Genomic DNA, 19816 nt, shown 5'->3' with positions numbered 1-19816 from the left:
GCAGACCAACACGGCTACCTACCTGTAACTAGGTGTATATAAGTATTTGAGCAGTGGTGTTGAGGAGTGGTTACGCGGGACCAGAAACTAGGGAGACCTGGGTTCAAATCCATGCCACTCAGCCATGAAGCTCACTGGATGACTTTGAGCCAGTCATTATTGCTCAGCATGACTTACCTCTCAGGGTTGTTCAGAGGCTCCAATGCATGCAGGGAGAGATATGACTGCTGCTCTCAGCTCCTTTGTGGCAAGGGATTAAATATATTTAAGGTAGATAGGTGGCTGTCAACTTAAAGTTTCACCCAAGAGCGCACTCACTGCAATCAATGAACATAACCAAGTTAGGCGGGCTCTGAATAAAACTTAGTTGAATACCACCCTCCGTGTTTAATAGACTGTGCACCAGGGATCAGATTTTAGGGGACGATTGCCCTCATGTCCTGCATGGGGGGGGGGGGACGCAGGTGGCACTGTGGTCTAAACCACTGAGCCTCTTGGGCTTGCCGATCGGAAGGTCGGCAGTTCGAATCCCCGCAACGGGGTGAGCTCCCGTTGCTCGATCCCTGCTCCTGCCAACCTAGCAGTTTGAAAGCACATCAAACTGCAAGTAGATAAATAGGCGGGAAGGTAAATGGCATTTTCATGCACTGCTCTGGTTCGCCAGAAGCGGCTTAGTCATGCTGGCCAAATGATCCGGAAGCTGTACGCCGGCTCCCTCAGCCAATAAAGCGAGATGAGCGCCACAAGCCCCGAGTCGTCTGCAGCTGGACCTAATGGTCAGGGGTCCCTTTACCTTTACCTGCATTTGGGCTTCCTGAAGGCATCTGGATGAGGCCACTATGAGAACAGGATGTTGGTCTAGATGGGCCTTTGGCCTGATCCACCAGGGCTCTTCTAATATTCCCATGTGTGGCTTTCAAATTCAAAGACTATGATAGGGCTGTTATGGCTGGAGCCCATTGGGGTTGTTGGGGCAGAAGGTGGGAAGCCCAACATTTGGTGGCACCAGAGATGTAATTCTGAAACCCTTAACTTGGAGGAAATATTGTTTTAACAGAAAGTGGAGTAGATAGACGTTCGCATCGACTGAAGGTTTTAAATACAGTGGTACCTCAGGTTACAGACACTTCAGGTAACAGACTCTGCCAACCCAGAAATAGTACCTCAGGTTAAGAACTTTGCTTCAGGATCAGAACGGAAATCGCACAATGGCGATGCAGCGGCAACTGCTAAAGTGGTATCTCAGGTTAAGAATGGTTTCAGGTTAAGAATGGACCTCCAGAACGAATTAACCCGAGGTACCACTGTAAAAATATATATATAATGTAACCGGCAGATGGGAAAATGGAAGTTCATCTTCTGTAATTTTTGCTAATGTTTATTTTCTTATGCCTTCTTTATTTTTCTCTTTTTCTCTCTCACTTCTATCTCAGTTGTCCCTTTCTTTCCTTTTTCTTCTCTGTTTTGTATCTTTCGTAACTGCAGCTTTGTTGTTTTATGGAAAATATTAATTAAAAAACATTTTTTTAAAAAATAGGTGGCGCCAGAACCAATGGCGGGCTGAGTTCTACAAGGGGAACACTGAGGCTAAGGAGGAAGATGCTGACAGGCAACTCCACCTCATGAAGGAGACACACAGGTTGTTAAGGAGACACACCGGAGCGGTTACTCGCCCTAGTGGACCAGCTTCCACTGTCTGCATGCGCGTTCCCTCAGAGCTCCATCCTCACAGGCCTTCTTCGCTCTTCCCTCACAAAGGAGGTGTGTTTTGTAACCCCTCCAAGTCCCACAGAACTGGGCAAGAAACTATATCCGAAGCCAGGGTTAACATTCTCCGACAGCTTTATTTATTCATTTTTTTCTTTTTGGCACAAACAGACCACATGGACATTCGACAGTACCCCCGTCCAACTGCAGATCCGGACAGTTCCATCTTTTCATTCCCCTCTCAGGGGGAGAGGTAAGCTGCCAGGCAAGTTGCAAAATTGTGCTATTAGCTCCAATCTGACAAAGCAGCATTCCCGTGTGAATTTCAAGCTCGTCCTGCAACATCTTTTCTCCCGTTTCCACCCCCCGCACAACTCCAGGCCAAGTTCTGAGTTTCAGTCAAACTCTGGCAAATTTTCATTATTATTATTTTTTATATATAAAAAAGACACAAGGGATGGAGAGCACGGGCGCATGTAGACTACATCAGAGACGGGCAGAGGGTCATGGAAGAAGATGGGGGGCTCAAAAAAGCTAAGAATAAAAGCCCCCGCCCCCAGTCTAGCATATTGAAGCATAACCCAGCCATGTGCCTTGTGGGAGATAGATGGGAGATGTTGTTCTTCTCTGGTTTTGCTAACGGGAAAGAAACCAGCTGCATGGATCTCCACCTTTTCCACAGCAGCCATGAGACCTAGATTAAGGCTGCAATCCTATGCACACTTACCTGGGAGCAATTCTAACGAGACTCAGTAGGTGGGTGATTACTTCTGAGTAGACCTGCACAGGATTGCACTGTACATTTCCCAACATCTACGAATCAGTCACTGTGGCTTGGGCGAAGGATGTTGAGCCAGAAAAAACCAGCTCACGGAATGATTTATAGCATAAGCCGCTGCCGTGCAGATATACAGACTCAGAATATTGCTGTACTGAGCTCATTCGTATCTGCTACAACTGGCAGGCCCCCGGCAGAAATCCTTTCCCAGCTCTTTTTAGTGCAAGAGACCTAGCAAATGAATTTGGGACCGTTCGCATGCAGAAGGTAGACCAGGCACCCCCAAACTCAGCCCTTCAGCTGTTTTGTGACTACAACTCCCATCATCCCTAGCTACCAGGACCAGTGGCCAGGGATGATGGGAATTGTAGTCCCCAAATAGCTGGAGGGCCGAGTTTGGGGGAGCCTGGGGTGGACTCTACCACTGAGCTCCGGCCTGCAGCACTGCTTTGCTCTGAGATTGCTGAAAATACTTGGGGGCCCATCATGGCGGGCCCTCATCCTGTCGCTCCTCAGCCTCACCTCCAAGGGTTACTTCTATGGCACAATGTGGGCACTGCCACAAACAGTAACGGCAAGCTGAGCCTTTCCGGATTGGAGAGAGTGCCATCTGAGCTGCCAGGCTGGCAGTGCCCTCCCGCCCTGCTCTCTCCCCACACGGCATCCTTCTTGCAGCCGGAAGAGTTCCTGGTGCCCGCCTGCCTCCCATTCCCATATGCTACACGTGGAAAACAGAGGTGGCTACAGAAAATGGCGAGCGGGCGCTTGGGTGTTCCTGGCACTACAGAACATGGGAACGGATGACTGGCTTGTGCTACGTTTGTGGTTGTCACAGAGTGGATGGCTGGCTGGCGGTACTATTTATCATGTGGCTGACACTAGAGGAGTGGGGCCACTAGGTGAGTGGCACGTACTAGGCCGAGTTGGGGCAAAAGGTGCCCCATGGCTTTTTTGAAAGGAAAATGGGAGTCTTCCTGGGGAGAGCCGCCTTCTCCCACCTCCTCCGCGAAGAACCAGGCCGGTGCGCCTCAGGCAGGGCGGGATCCCAAGCCGTTTTCACAGTTCAATGGTGTCGCTCGAGAGGCTGCGAGAATCCACCTGTTTGCTGAGGGCCAGGAAGCTCTTCCGAGCCTCGCGCTCTGAGTTTGGAGCGCTGCTGGAAGGGGCAGGGGGCAGTTCGTCTGGCAGCAGCTGGGCCTGGTTGGGCAGCTCCTCAGGGGGCAGGCTTTCTGGCGAGGACAGGCCGTGGCGCCAGGGGTTCCAGCTGAACTTGAGGGAGGCCCGGGAGAAGGAGGTGCGGGAGAAGCTGTCGAAGGAGGTGTCTGTCGGGGGTTCGCTGGCCAGGCCGCGGCTCTGAGTGGTGAGTTCGCCCATGGAACTGGCCCGGGCCAAGCTGTAGAGGCAGTCAGGATCGCTGCTGCGGCGCGGACGCGACAGCAGGGGCTGGGCGGTGTGGGAGAGCGTGGAGCAGTCGCCGCGCAAGGAAGAGCAGGAGTCCTGGCGGGCCAGGCGTGAAGGGAAGTGGAGGCTGGAGCGAAGGAAGATGGAGTCGCGCACCAGGTGCTCGCGGAAAAGCGCCTCGTCGATGCTGCGGCTCAGGTTGATGGGCGACGGGGGCCGGAACTCCAGCTCCGCCAGGGAGAGGACCGAATCCCGCTCAAAGCAGATGCTGGTGTAGGAGCGGCCCATGATGGCTGCGGCGGCGTTGGGGCACTTGGGGCTGTAGACGGGGCGTGCGGGTGACGGACTGGAGCCCTGGACGCCCGCTGCCCGCAGCTCATTGCTGTCCTTGAGTGCCCAGAGGCGCCCGCTGCCACCCCCGGGAGGGTTCCGGATCAGGTTCTTGCTGATGTCGTTGTTGGGGACCTTTTCCAGGATGCCTCCGGCCCAGTCGTAGCAGTTGTTGGGGTACTCGGGCACTTCGGCCTTGCGGTAAGCGCAGAAGTAGCGCAGGAGCTTGGCCCAGCAGGAGTGCTCGGCCGAGCCGTAGCGCCAGCAGAGGGCCTGCCAGGTGAGCGAGACGAGGACGAAAGACAGCACCAGCTCCACAATCCGGAACCAGAACTGCACGAACCACCAGCCCCAGCTGAAGAGGTCGACCTGGCCCAGGAGGCCCGAGAACCACAGCACCCCGTAGAACTGCAGCCCGCAGCACGGCAGGGCCAGCCCGCTGCTTGCCAGCAGCAGCCACGCCCCGCTCCAGACGCCCGGCTCCGGGGTGCCCTCGGCCGTCTCGGCCACGCTGCGCCGCAGCAGCCAGTAAACGAAGGCCGTGAAGGGCAGGAGGCAGATGCCAAGAGCGCAGGACAGGGTGTGCAGCCCCACTGGCACGGCCGGGTGCAACGGAGGGGAGAACACGTCGGCGGCCAGCAGGGCGGCGCTCTGCACGGACCCCAGCGCAGCCCAGAGCGGCAGGCTCTGCCATTTGGCCGGCAGGACTTCCAGGCGGGCCTGGCGGAAGAGGCGGAGGAGGAGCACAGCAAAGGTGGTGAGCAGCATGGGGAAGGGCGCCGTGTAGAGGACCCTCACCGCGGCGGCCGGGAGACGGCCCCTCGCGCCGTACGGGTCGGCCAGGAAGAAGGTGGTGCGCAGCAGCCCGAAGACCAGCAGCAGGGCGCTGGCAGCCGCGACGTGCGGGAAGTGAGCCACCCGCAAGGCGAGGGAGCCCCCCAGGCATGCCAGACTCAGCAGGCTCAGCAGCAGGAAGAGCACGCCAGAGCCGTAGACGTGCAGCGCCCAGGCAAAGCTCAGGGTGCGCTCGAGGTCCCCCCAGCGGATCAAGGTCTGGTTAGGCAGCAGCTGGCTGCAGGCGCTGCCAGGGCTCGGGCAAGGAGGGCTGGAGGCAGTGAGGACAGTGGGCAGGCTGGGCTGGGGGCGCGCCAGCTGGCGGTGCAGCACGACTCTCTGGGTGGTGACCCGGATCAGGCCACGGCGGGGGGTGTCCAGGAGGCGGGCAGACGTGGTGGTGGTGGTGCTGCTGCTCCGCTTAGCGGGACGGGTCCCAGCTGCGTCTGTAAATGATAATGAAGAAAAGCATGATGGGTTCAGGGTCAGGAAGGAAGCCCCCGAAAAGACCATTTTTGCAGAAATATATGCAGTGGAAAACCTGCACTTTTGTTCCATTGTTAAATTATTATTATGACACGCATACATCCAGCTCTGTCCAGAACCGACATTTTCATCAAGGAGAGAAAAAAAGGAGCATCAAGCACGAGGTTCCCTCTTCCCAGTACGGTTGGAAGCATGTGGGCAAAGGATGCATTGTGAAATCTAAGAAGCCGGAGGGGAGGATCAAATCAGATTTCAAGTCTTGGAAAGGCTCTGATGCTGCGCATAGTTCTGCCTCTGTCTCTCCGCAGGACTAATAAAAGCAGATTATAGGATGTAAAAATAGCCAAAGATTGCAACTCTGCTTCATTTGCATGCTGTGTGCATAATGTGCGGAACCTGGCTGCCGATTTTGACGTAGTTCTTGGGGTTTTTTAAAGCACAGAGGAGCACATACTGAGTCGGACGTCCGGTCCATCTACTTCAGTATTGTTTGCACTGACCGGCAGCAGCTCTCCAGGATTTCGGGCAGGAGTCTCTCCAAGCCCTGCTGGAGATGCCAGGATTATTCACTACTCTTGCTACTCCAGACCCCTTCCCTACTCAATGACACACACACACACCCCGCCGGTTGCAATGCTATTAAATCCCACTTTGTGCCCCAGGAGCATTTAATTGATTGGTTTACTGTAGCAAAATGAGCAGTTCTCTCAAACGACACACAGTTTTGGACCGACTGGCCTTGCTATCCCCACTGACTGCTCTCCCCCAGGTCTCAGTCCGAGAGAGATATCTTTCCCGAAATGCTTTAACTACTAGACATGCCAGGGATTGCAAGCTTTGCCCTTCGGCATGCCTGGCATGCGCTCTGCTACTGAGTCATCTGTGCTGGAGGGGGAACAAGAGATGACTATTTATTCCTCTCCCAAACTGGAGGCGACAGCAGCCAAATTAAGGAGCAGCTTCCTCTGCCATCTGCTCCAGGGGGCCTTCCCGACAGCAGGTGGGCGGCCCCGGACCATTCATTACCCCCCTCCCGCCTCACCACCCTGCCACCTGGCAAGATTCAGCAGGGTGAGCGAGAGACGAGCAACGCTGGCATGCAGGAAGCAGGGCAACCATAACCGGCAATCATTTATGCTCATGGCCGACCGACACAGCTCTCCAAGCGCGGGTCCTTTTGTAGCCAAAATGACACACCATCCACACACAATGGGGAGATGTCAAGCCTGACAGGGGGACCCTGAGGTTTGCAAATGTGCACAAAAAGGTACAGTGGTACCTCGGGTTACATATGCTTCAGGTTACAGACTCCGCTAACCCAGAAATAGTGTTTCAAGTTAAGAACTTTGCTTCAGGATAAGAACAGAAATCGGGCTCCAGCGGCGCGGCAGCAGCAGGAGGCTCCATTAGCTAAAGTGGTGCTTCAGGTTAAGAACAGTTTCAGGTTAAGAACGGACCTCTGGAATGAATGAAGTACTTAACCCGAGGTACCACTGTATTTAGGAGAAATAACCCTAAGCAGTGGTGATTGGTGGTAAACTCCAAAACCGGCCCAATGGGGACCGAACACACTCATTGATTGAAAATGCTAACTGTTGGGAATGAGGAACTGAAAACTGGGATGGAGTACAGTCATGCCTCAGGTTATGAACGCTGCAGGTTGTGCGTTTTCGGGTTGCATACCAAACCCAGAAGTACCGGAACGGGTTACTTCCGGGTTTTGGCGCTCATGCATGCGCAGAATGACATCACGCACATGCGCAGAAGTGCCAAATCACATGCGTGCGCAGACGCAGCACTTCAGCTGCGGGTTGCGAACGTGCCTCCTGCACGGATCACGTTCACAACCCGAGGTATGACTGTATCCTAGAAAATAGCTCGGCCGGGGCTGGCATACCACACACTGCACCTCTCCCCATAGTAATAACTGGTAATTTTTTAGCCTGAAGATGAGCCCAGAGGAGGGGAGGGGAGGGGGTGATTAAGGAAGACTCAGTAGATTGTTCAGAACTGGTAAGGCAAGCTAAGAGGCCACCGCTGAGATAAGCCTGGAGGATATGCACTAGGGATCCAGGAATGACAGTGGAGGGACTTTGTTTTTTGAGCTACACGGGAGGAAAGTGAAGAAGCTTCAGGCCAGGCCACATGCAGAGAAGCCTATAGTTGTAAACAACTGACAAGCTATATGGGCTACGTGGAGAAAGGCTCAGCAGCAGAGCATCCTCTCATCCTGCCAAACGCTCCCAGATTCAATCCCTGGCGTCCCCAGGAAGGGCTGAGAATATCCCCTGCCTGAAACCCAGTCGGCGTAGAAAATGCTGAGCTAGATGGAGCAAACGGTCTGACTCAGTAGGTAGCTTCCTCCTCCGTCCCTAAGGTGCATCTGTTTTACAGGGATTATGCTGAGCATGGTGGAAATTCTGAAACAAGAAGCACTAAAGAAAACTTAGTATGGAGGGAGCAAACAAAAGGATCCAGAAATTGCAAATGCAACAGTTCCCCAATAATAATAATAATAATAATAATAATAATAATAATAATAATAATAATTTATTTGTACCCCGCCCATCTGGGCGGCTTCCAAAAAAGATCAAAAATACATTAAAATATCACACATTAAAAACTTCCCTGAACAGGGCTGCCTTCAGATGTCTTCTAAATGTCAGGTAGTTGTTTATCTCTTTGACATCTGATGGGAGGGCGTTCCACAGGGCGGGTGCCACTACCTAGAAGGCCCTCTGCATGGTTCCCTGTAGCTTTGCTTCTCACAGTGAGGGAACTGCCAGAAGGACGACGTAGGGTTTTTTTTTAAATTAAAATTTAATTTATTTTATTGCATTTATATGCCCACAGGTCTCAGTTTCACCCTATTTCTGAAGTCAATGAGTCTGAATGTGAACCACCTAATGGCAGATTTTTTCAAGGGGGTGGAATCTGCTGGGTTGCAATCTGGAGAACATCCATGCACCTTTAAATCTTCTGCTGCAAGTGAGAGACAAGGCAACCAGAGATTCTTCACTGTCTTTTGCCTGCCATCCACTCCCCAATTTGCTGGAACTGATCTAGGCATGAGTGGATCAGCAAAGCAGAGAACTGGGGAGTGGGGGGTGAGATCAGGGGATAGGGAGGCAAAAACTGTGCCAAAGACAAAAACTGCCCAGCAGGAAAGAGGGAAAAGGGTGTCTGCATGGGAAGGTGCCAAATCACTATTTGTCACAAAAAATGACGGGGGCAGTGGTGCTGGATCACCTTGGCTTCAGGAGAAAAGTGTGGCCTACTATTGCACTCTTCTGCTGAGCCCAAGGCAAGGGAAGGAAAGAAAATGGGTGAGCAAGGGGGAGGTGGGAACTTCCTGAGTCTGGCCCTTCTACATCAGTAGGGACGCGGGTGGCACTGTGGTCTAACCACTGAGCCTCTTGGGCTTGCCAATCGGAAGGTCGGTGGTTCGAATCCCCGCGACGGGGTGAGCTCCCATTGCTCTGTTCCAGCTCTTGCCAACCTTTTGAAAGCACGCCAGTGCAAGTAGATAAATAGGTACCACTGCGGCAGGAAGGTAAACCAAATTTCTGTGTGCTCTGGTTCTCGTCACGGTGTCCCATTACGCCAGAAGCGGTTTAGTCCTGCTGGCCGCATAACCCAGAAAGCTGTCTGTAGACAAACACCGGCTCCCTTGGCCTGAAAGCGAGATGAGTGCCGCAACCCCAGAGTTGCCTTTGACTGGACTTAACCGTCCACAGGTCCTTTACCTTTCCCCCCCCTCTACATCAGTATTGTCTACACTGACTGGCAGTGGCTACCCAGACTTTCTCCCAGCTTTGCTGGGGATCAAACCTGGGGCCAAGTTATGGTCCTGCCCTAGGAGAAAGTGGCAACTTTGGACTCGCACGATCCTCTCTGATAACGTGTTGTGGGCTCAGGGATCCGAGGCCTAGCGGAGGGAACGAAATAGCTCAGGGGCAAGAGGTCCTCTCTGGACCGGCACCCATCCTGCCTCGTCTTCACAGAGATATGCCCTGGGAAGGAGCAGCTAGCGAGGAGGACAGACAAGCTTGCGTAGTTAGCGCTAATCGGGTCCGGAGATTATCCTGATTAGAAATGGCACCGAGCTCAGATATAACCAGCACCCCCCGCTGCCTATGGAACAATCCATTTACGGCAGAACTAGGTCCCTCACACGGCAGCCTTGCTTCTTCCCGGTCCACTCAAATCCTTCCTGGGCATCTGGGGAAGAATTCCAAATAGAGGCTCTAAACGGGTATCAGCCTTTGTCCCTGGGTATGGAGGGGATTCCAAGTATCTGCCCAGAACGGGGGAGGGGGGGATGTGTGCCTTGCTACTCTGCCTGTGTGTCTGGATAGGTTCCAGCACCCTGCATCCTGCACTCCTAAGCACCCTGTACTTTTCCGAGCACGGTTCAAAGTGTTGGTGCTGACCTTTAAAGCACTAAACAGCCTCGGTCCAGTATACCCGAAGGAGCGTCACCACCCCCATCGTTCAAACCGGATGCTGAGGTCCAGCTCCGAGGTCCTTCTGGTGGCTCCCTCACTGCGAGAAGCCAAGTTACAGGGAACCAGGGCCTTCTCGGTAGTGGTGCCCACCCTGTGGAACGCCCTCCCACCAGATGTCAAAGAGAAAAATAACTACCAAATTTTTAGAAGACATCTAAAGGCAGCCCTGTTTAGGGAAGCTTTTAATGTTTAATAGGTTATTGTATTTTAGTGTTTTGTTGGAAGCCGCCCAGAGTGGCTGGGGAAACCCAGCCAGATGGGCGGGTTATAAATATTAAATAATTATTATTATTATTATTATTATTATTATTATTATTATTATTATTATTATTATCATCATCTCTTCCAAGCACCTTCGTTCTGGAGGGACTGGTGACCATGAACACGAACCCACATCTGTCTAAGTATGGTGCTGAAAGGTCACGTGGGCCAATTTTACTGCCCAAAGCGAAGACCATTCCCATTCCACAGGGGAGAGACTGCTGGAAATAATTGAGAGCAAGTATTTCCACCTGCCTCGTGCCCCCTTCCTCCCCACCCAGGCTGGAGCCCTTAATAAGGCGGAGCTGCTGGTTAAGTATTTGCTTCTGTCCTTACACACCACTGCGTGCCATTATCGGAAGACAAATGCACTTACACACAAAAAGGAGTTTGCGAAGCAAATCGTCTGAGATGGCTCGAGCAAGCAAGCCAAGTTACACAGGGTAAGCAGGGTTGTGGGTTTGATTGCCACCGTTTTGCCAAGCTCGTGAAAGGCTGCGGAAGGGGGCACCGGCTGCAGAATCTCCCCCCTTTTTTAAAGTTTTTGGCTGCAAATATATTGCTAGGAGTGTGTTTGGGCAGTGCCAAGCGAGAGCGCAAATAAATGCCAGAGAACTTGCTGAATGGGCAGAAGGCAGAACAGAGAATGGAGAAGGAATGCTGCTTCAGACATTCAAAGCTACCTTATACTGAGATAGGCCTACTTGGGCCAGGACTGTCCACTTTGAGGATGAGGAACCTGTGGACTTCCAGGTTTTGCTGAACTACACATCCCTGACCATTAACTGTGCCAGCTGGGTTGTGTTTAGAGCTGGACAGCCACCTTAGCCTAAACCCAAAGCCTTGAGTCTTAAGGCTGCTCGGCCATCCAGACACTCGCTGAGTGCCCTGTATAACTCACTGTCCCCCCCGCCCACAGTCTAGGAGAAGCAGAATGAATTATGCAACGCAATAATAAATTTAATGCTAGTCAATTCAGCATATTTGCAACAGTGGCGGATTTAAAATCTGAAACGAAAGCCCAGCAGTAAGGCAATCCTCCTCCTTCAATAACACATCCAATCTATTACTGCAATGTATTATGTATGGAGCACCGGCAAGATGCACAGCACTTTGCGGAGCGAGATAAGCAAAAGAGAGAGGGCAGGGCAGGTCTTTACGCCAACAAGATTACACTGAGACGGTGCAACCCTATGCATGTCTGCTTAAAGCAAATCTCACCGAGATCAACAGGGCATACTCCCAAGTAAGTTTGCAGCCTAAGTGTGGCATCCAAGCCATACTCAGATTGGACCTGTTGAAATCAGTTAACCACAACTAACTTGTGGGTTCTGTTCCGAGTGTGACTTTATCAGCTACGAACCCCAAAAGTGGAGGGAGATTATGGAGGGAGGGGGAGAAAGGAAGGGAAGAGCAAAAGGGCTAGGGGACAAATAGGTGAGTAAATGAAGTTATATGTAAAGGTAAAGGTAAAGGGACCCCTGACCATTAGGTCCAGTCGCAGATGACTCTGAGGTTGCGGCGCTCATCTCGTTTTATTGGCTGAGGGAGCCGGCGTACAGCTTCCGGGTCATGTGGCCAGCATGACTAAGCCGCTTCTGGCGAACCAGAGCAGCGCACGGAAACGCTGTTTACCTTACTGCTGGAGCGGTACCTATTTATCTACTTGCATTTTGACGTGCTTTTGAACTGCTAGGTTGGCAGGAGCTGGGACCGAGCAACGGGAGCTCACCCCGTTGCGGGGATTCGAACCACCGACCTTCTGATCGGCAAGTCCTAGGCTCTGTGGTTTAACCCACAGCGCCACCCGCGTCCCCCCAAAGTTATATGTACTTAGGGCCAAACTGTGTATTATGTTGTTCATGCTTTTTTCTTTTTAAGAAAAGCAAATAGCAGCTGCAGGAGGGATATTCTGAAGGATTCCAGGGACACCCGGGCATCTCCATACCTGAATTCAGAGCCACGGGATATGCCGATCGTGGAGGGATGATTTGCGGAGCCCTCTTAGCAAACTCCATGTTCAGAAGCAGCGTAACTCAAAAACAAAAGCCTTGCCAGGGAATCATAGTGCCTTCAAGCCCTGTTTGTGGCTTCTTGTTGGACCACGTTGGCTGGGACTGATGAGAGTTGGAATCCATATATGGAGTCTACTGCCTTGGCTACGCAGGCATAGCCCACTGGATTGCAGCCTAGATGGTCTGATCTAACAGGCCTCTTCTCACGGTCTTAGTAAACATCCTCGCTGTCCTGTTCTCACTCACCTGGGTGCTTGGTTTCCGGGCTGGTCCTCACCACAGAGGTGTCCTGTCCAGGAGTAGAGGACCCAACGTACGTGACAGGGACCTTTGGCATCACAGCTCCCCGGACTCGTTGGGGGTTAATATCAATCGCTCCCAAAATCCCTGGGGAGAAAAAGAGAGGAATAGGCTTTGGATGGATCCAGCAACTACACAGGTAGCTCTAGCTCAGGCGAAAGGGAAACCCCACCATGTCAAACTGCTGCCTTGTTTTCTTTTTTCTTTTTATAAAATATTTATTAAAATTTTTAGAGGTACAAAAAGAAAAAACATAATTTTAAACAAAAAAAAGATAAAATACAAAAAAGAAAAAGAAAAAAGAAAGAGCAGAGAGTTAAAATCCAAAAAGAAAAAACAAGGAAAAATACAACAAATTTTCACATTACTTATCTTTCATTAGCTTATTTCCCTGACCTCCTCACACCTCCCTTTTTTGTATTCTAGGTCAATTATCCATTTCAGCAAATCCTTTCCCTCTTTTCAAATTTCTGTCCTGTAATTTATCTTGATATTAATATAACTTTACTTTCCCTCCTTTCACCAATTAACAGTCTGTTTTTTCCTAAATCTTTGTAACAAAACTGCTGCCTTGTTTTCTCCCAGAAGCATTGCTTTTATTATTACTGTATACCTGAAGGAGCATCTCCATCCCCATCGTTCTGCCCAGACACTGAGGTCCAGCGCCGAGGGCCTTCTGCCAGTTCCCTCATTGCGAGAAGTGAGGTTACAGGGAACCAGACAGAGGGCCTTCTTGGTAGTGACACCCACCCTGTGGAATGCCCTCCCTTCAGATGTGAAGGAAATAAGCAGCTATCTTATCTTTACAAGACATCTGAAGGCAGCCCTGTTTAGGGAAGTTTTTAATATTTAATGCTGTATTGTTTTAACACTCGGTTGGGAGCCACCCAGAATGGCTGGGGAAACTCAGCCAGATGGGTGGGGTATAAATAATAAATTATTATTATTATTATTATTATTATTATTATTATTATTATTATTATTATTATTATTATTAAATTCATATCCTGCCATTCCTCTCAAAGGAGCTCAGGGCAGCAAACGTAAAATAGTCAAAACCATTTGATTAAAAAAATGTTTAAAGTCTAAAAACAATCACATTCCCTCATAGTTAATAATTTCAAGGTTGTCATCTAATGTCTGGGTAACCTTTAAAAATTAAATCCCTCCTCGATGTTAATAATGTTCCCTTTGTAGCTAAAGAGATTATGAGGTGAGGAAAGTTATCCAACCCGAAGAGGACTGATTCCAATAGGGGTTTCAGGTAGCAGAAGAACCAGGAGACGCCTTACTGAGTAGCTAAGGGTTCTTAGCCATGCTCAAGAGTAGACCCATTGAAATTGATGGGCATGGCTAAGTTGGGTCCATTAATTCCAGTGGGTCTGCTCTGAGTACAGCATTGCTGGCTACAACCGTTTTGTTACTTTTCTGCTTGCGGTGAGCATCCGAAGTGGCTTACAATAGCAATATTTTTTAATTTATGCTAGCTATTTAACAACAAAATGTATAGACCACTTAGTAAAGTACCGTATTTTTCGCTCTATAAGATGCACCAGACCACAAGACGCACCTAGTTTTTGGAGGAGGAAAACAAGAAGAAAAAAATTCTGAATCTCAGAAGCCAGAACAGCAAAAGGGATCGCTGCGCAATGAAAGCAGCAATCCCTCTTGCTGTTCTGGCTTCTGCGATAGCTGCGCAGCCTGCATTCGCTCCATAAAACGCACACACATTTCCCTTTACTTTTTAGGAGGGAAAAAGTAAGTCTTATAGAGCAAAAAATACGGTAAATAAACCTCTCAATGGTTCACGTAACGATATATACCCAGTACTCAAATTAAAATCATATTAAACAATGTTAGGCTACTTTCAGCCACTGTTGCTGCTTCACAAAACACCCTAGAGCGTTAAACCCCATCCCAACCGTAGCAAAGCTGCAATATCCCGGCCACCTCCTCCTTGTCGCTGCCAGCCTCTTTGCTACTTCATATATCCTCCCTCACTAAATGTCTTCCCCCATCGCTGCACTAATAAAACAATTCACTCGATTCCACCCATAGTATGCCAGCCACTGTACAGAGCCCAGCTTACTTCTGCCACATTACATCCCAGCCCCCACTGCAGTTATTATGGGCATAACCCTCCCCAGTATGGTAATTCCTTTTCACTCTCATGGGGACACCCTAAAGCAAGTGGCAAACGATAGCAAGTTTCAGGAAAAACCCGGATGTATGGCAATGAATGGGAAAAGCTGTGAAACAGCTCCAAAAACTTAAAATCACTGTTGTTGTTTTTTGGTGGGGAAGGTTTCTCCCAAAAAGCTCAACAATTTGGATTTATTCCAAAAGCAAAACAAAACAACAACAAAAACCCTCAACAACTTTGCATGTGTCAAGAAGTTAACTTTTTGTTAAAAAATCCCCGTTTTTCAAAAGCCAAGCCATGGACCCCCTACTTTTGAAAATTTTGATATCGCTATGTTAATCTTTGTTATGTGAATGGTGTGATGAACCCCCTGGCTGTGTTACATGGACCCCACCCCCCACAGACCACCAATTGAGAACCGCTTGGCTATTAGTTTGACCAGAATTGGGGGTGGGGAGGGGCGTTTATTGCTAGTAAGACCGTAACCCAAAGTAGAAACAACCTAAAACCTACCTGGGGTCGCTGACCTGCCAAGAGAATGAGTCTTTTCCGTTCCGGCCACTTCCCAAAGTCCTGTCTGCTGCGTTGTGTGGACAATCAGGCTCCAATGGGTGCTTCCTTGGTGCGTAACTGGTCCCTGGGGGGTCCCTGCCATGTCCCCTGCCGGTGAAGAGGTGGAAGGGCTCAGGAAGACCTCTGAGGCTGGCTGAGGGGGGCTTGTGGAGACCAGGGTCCCATCCAGTGGCATGGCTGTACCAGCCCGGGAGAAAGAAGCCACAACCACAGTGTCCCTCTCTGGCCCAAGCGGCCTCTGGGTGTATCCAGCCGCCTGTGTGGGTCTAAAAGGAGTGGTGGAGAGCTCCTCCCGTCCCTGTGGGCCCCCATAAGTCTGTGTGCTCCTGTAGGAAGCCATATATTTGACGGTGGTCTGGTTTGGGCCCACCAGCTCCTGCTGCGAACCCCCGCTTCCCAGCTGCCCCATGGCACTATCGCCCCTTGGGCCGGTGCGTTCGGTCGCCATCCACTTTACGTGGGACCCGTCAGCAGGTAACGTCAGCAAGGGGATGGTGGAAACAGTAGGCTTGGGGCCTAGTGTGGTTGCCATGGAGATATCTTTGAGCACCGCCTGGTGGCGGCTGTGTGTGGTCTCATCCTGGGAGGCAGGTAAATCCGAGGCCTCGACCCCGGATGAGGTTGGCAGGGAGGCCATTCCAGGAGTGGCCATGCTTGCAGCACCAGGGACTGAGAGAGAAGTCCCATTATTTCCCTGCTCTGGGCTTATTTCCACAGGTGCATGGCCAGTGGTTGCCTCAGGCTCTGTTTGAACGCTAGAAAGCCCCACTGTTGACAGAGTGAAGCCCCCCATCTGAGGAAGACCCTGCACGGTGAGGTGGGGAGCCGAGCTTACTTCAGAAGCCCTAGAGGGTGTCCCCAAACCAGGATGGGTCACCGGAGGGAGGTCAAAGGGCACCCGGGGTATTGGAGTCCCGGGATGGCTTGTGGGATTCGCCCCGTCCCAAATCTCACTGCCTGGCTCCCCATCGCCACTGGAGATCTCGTGGGCAAAGGGGTCTGAACGGGTTGGAGTTATGCTTGGGAGACGCTCTTGGGAGGGTCCATTCAGCGGAGGCAGCCGTGGGGCAGAGCTCAAGGGAGGGTCCCAGGTGGGGTTGTTTGGGGTGGGGAGGCGGGATGCCTGTTGCACGGCCGGCAGCAGCAGGCTCCAGGCCAGGAAGAGTCCCACGGAGGCCATCGCTGCGATGTGAGGGGGCCCGCATCCAGCGTCGTCACAGCTTCTCAGGCTTCACCCTGCGGGACAGCGACACAGGTGAGGAAGGCGGCTGGCTGTCGCAAGCGGGGAACGGGAACAAAAAATGACAGCAAGGGAAGCAAGCGGGTGAGTTTGGTGACAAACGGCTGCGATGGGTAAAGCGGGGTTAAGCCAGGAGACTGCCTCCACGAGAAACAAAAGCAGCAACATGAGCGGAACGCCAAGCTGGGTGGACGGAGAGCTGCAGGCGAGCATAAGTGAGCAGCTGTGCATGGCACATGGATGCAAACATGAAGCTGAAGTCACATGTATAGGCAACTTGTCTCCCCCTTCTCCGGCATACAGCTGCAGTGTGTATCGCCTTCTCCCCTCCCACTGCCGGTTTTGGAGGGACCTCAGATGGCAGCAGCCAACCCCCCCTTCCCAACTCTGGGCTTTGCCACTGCATCTTGAGCCAGAGGAGGCATGGCAATTCAGCTGCCCCATCTGAAAAGACAATAATGGTGGTATCATTCTGGGGGTTCTGGTGGGGTTCTAAGGCAAGGGGCACACAGGGTGGCTCTTATGCCCTTATAGGATTACGGCCATCTTCTATCTCTCTTGTGGCCATTTGGGCACAATAGCAAAACCTTAGGGAGTGAGAGGGCTTACGTAAGCAGCTGCCTGGTCCATGCAACCCAATATTGCGCACCCCAGCAGGCAGCAGCTCCCCAAGGCTACCAAGGCCTTTCCTGCTCTTGTTAAGATCCTTTAACTGGAAATGCCAGGAACTGAACCTGGGACCATCTGCAAGGCATACCTCTCGGAAAATGCAGATGATCAGCTGGCCTACAAAAAGCAAACCACATCCCAGGAGCTGTGTGACTCAATACCTAAGCCCTGCAGAGCACCTACTCCCTGCAGCTCATGCAAGTTCACCTTGGGCGCCTGGCTCCCGGTCTATTGCAGCTTGAGGATGGGGATGCTCAGACCAAGCTAGCAGATCCCTGCACCCCTGATTGGAGCCAGGAATCCTGCAGCACTTTAACCCTTCCCAGGCCTGGCAGCAAAGAGCTGCATGATTTGGAATGCCTTGCATTCATGTCCCACCTGAGGCAACCCAAACCACCATACCTTGGTAAAAGGCACTTGACTATCCCCAAACAGTTTTTCACCACACTGCAGCACCCTATCTACTAGCTATCCCAAGCCATTGATATATAACAGAGGCAGCATGGCCCAATGGGCAGAGAAAGGAACCTGACTTCCAAATTCCCACTTTTAAATCAAAGGCTCACTGCGCATACCCTGAGCAAGTTTCTGCCTCTCTGCCTCAATTATTCCTCGCTGTGAAATGGGAGCAATAAATGCCCACTGCATTGATTTGCTGCAAGGCAAGTGCTATAACCACTATGCTGATAAAAACACCAGGCTGCACATCTCCCAACAATTCACCCGCTTCCTTGTCAGATGCTGCCATCCCATTAACATCCTACCAAGCAGCGGAGGGATCCAGCCTCTCAGAATAGGCATTCCCCCCCTCCCCATGAGCTCAAGAACGCAGGAATGCTGCACAAGGGAACACAAGACACACACCTCAGCCTGGGGTTCTTCATGCAAATCTGCCCCCAGTCTGGGTGCTCTTGGGGAAGGGCCCAGGCTCAGTGGTGGAGCATTTGCTTTGCATGCCAAAGTTTCCAGCTTTAATCCTCGGCATCTCCAGGTAAAGGCTGCAAAGGGGTGCCTGCAAAGTGGCTGCCAGCCAGTATGGACAATACTGAGCTAGATGCAACACCGGATCCAGAATTGGCCTCCACAGTCACTTGTTAAAACTGTGTTTATAGAAGACAATCTTACTCGGCTACGAGTGATCGCCAAAGCAGCAGAAGATGCAACACCGGTCTGATTCAGTATAAGGCAGCTTCCCAGGTCCCATTGCTGAGATCCTCAATGGCCACCGATTCTTCTGGCAGGGCAGTCACACTTACCATAAGCCTGGAGGCGGGTGCGTGGTCTTTGCAAAAGGTGCCGTGGGGGGGGGGGGGGAAGCACCGGGCAGTGCAAAGGCTTCTTGCTCACACAGCATCCAAGCCGGGGAGTTGCCAGGCTGTCTCGGCGTCCAAGGTCAGTAATGCGCAGGGTGTGCCAGGCGTCCAAACTTAATGATCCTCCATTAAACGCCTTGCCAGGTGCCAGGAAGAGTGCCCTCCCGGGTGTCTGTGGGTGTCTATTGAGGACGAGGTCTCTTTCCCTCCAACGCCCCCCCCCGCCCCGCCTTCCACCAAGCCTGGATGGAAATGCACAAAACACAACACGCAGAGAGAGAGAGACACGGACATTCGTGCACAAACGCGCGCAGGTTTCTCACCTCGGGCTCCTCCTGGCGCCGCTGCCCCGCGCTGCCCCGCATCGCTTGGGCAGGAGCCGAGGCTGGGGTGTCCTAGATGTGCCCAAAGCTCCTCCTCCTCCTCGTCTCTTCTCCTCTGCTCAGGTGGCCCCCGCGGCCAGCTCCGCTCTTGCCGGCATTGTCGCGGGGAGCAACGAAACCACCCTGCAAAAAAAGCCCAGCAAGCAACAAGGCGCGCTCCAGCAGCGTCCCCGCGCGGGGAGCAGCAGAGCCTCTTCCCTCCCCTTACCCCGCAAGCCCCAAATAGCCACAGCATCGAGCTCGGCCAGCATGCATTAGGAAGGGGGCGCAGCAGGAGGAGGAGGAACCGCCGCTGCCCCGTCCTTCGCCCTCCCTCCCCGCTCCTTGTGGCAGGATTAGCACTCGGTGCCAAGGGATCCGTGCACCCGGGATGGAGAAGGCCGGCGGGTTGGCTCGTGTCCCGACCTGCTTGCCGGTTTCTTCCACTTTGCCCAGCCAAAGGTGCTGCAGGCGGTGAGCAGGGCGCCCCACAAAAGGCCAAGGTGCTGCGGCGCACAGTCACGTGCAGCGGCAGCAGCAAACCCGGGACGCAGCCAGCGCAGCTTCTGCCGGCCCGGGCAAGCGACGCTGAGCTAATGGGGCTCGAGGATCGCGGAGCGGGAGCAGGGAGAGAGAGGCCCGCTCCGCCTCCCCTCTCCCCCCCACCCACCAAACTCTTCCCGCCCCACTGCGCCCTTGCCCCCCACCACGTGGGTGCGCCCTCCTTGCAGACCCCCGCCGTGATGATCCATATTGTTAGTTCCTAAGATGTGATAGGTTCCGAGGAAGATCACCTCCCTCTCTCCCTCCCTCCCAGGTGAGTCATTCTGCACTCTGCACATGCACTGGCACACTGCTCCGCGTTTCCTTTCCCGGAGGATCTGGCTCCAACGAAG

The 19816-nt window shown here is 52.3% G+C and overlaps 1 protein-coding gene across 5 annotated transcripts; it reads right to left on the bottom strand.

Moving 5' to 3' along the window:
• Positions 1 to 1824: 1824 nt before the first annotated feature.
• PRRT3 (proline rich transmembrane protein 3) lies at positions 1825 to 19586 on the bottom strand. 5 transcript variants are annotated; one of them, XM_083723321.1, is made up of 5 exons: positions 19284 to 19586; positions 18882 to 19064; positions 15277 to 16572; positions 12567 to 12707; positions 1825 to 5496 (listed from the first exon to the last, which is right to left on the bottom strand). In XM_083723321.1, the coding sequence occupies exons 3-5, from the start codon at positions 16514 to 16516 to the stop codon at positions 3542 to 3544; spliced, it is 3336 nt and encodes a 1111-aa protein (XP_083579447.1). In that variant the 5' UTR covers positions 16517 to 16572; positions 18882 to 19064; positions 19284 to 19586; the 3' UTR covers positions 1825 to 3541. The 5 variants fall into 5 exon arrangements, with proteins under 5 accessions (XP_083579447.1, XP_083579446.1, XP_083579445.1 ...); XM_083723320.1 differs by having other exon boundaries at positions 19347 to 19586; XM_083723319.1 differs by having other exon boundaries at positions 15277 to 16608; positions 18882 to 19586.
• Between the last annotated feature and the right edge of the window lie 230 nt (positions 19587 to 19816).

This window comes from Podarcis gaigeae (assembly GCF_964106915.1).
Source record: "Podarcis gaigeae genome assembly, chromosome: 2".
Taxonomy (NCBI): Eukaryota; Metazoa; Chordata; class Lepidosauria; order Squamata; family Lacertidae; genus Podarcis; species Podarcis gaigeae.
Note: the sequence above shows the minus strand (reverse complement) of the source record. Positions and strands in the feature narration are given on the sequence as shown.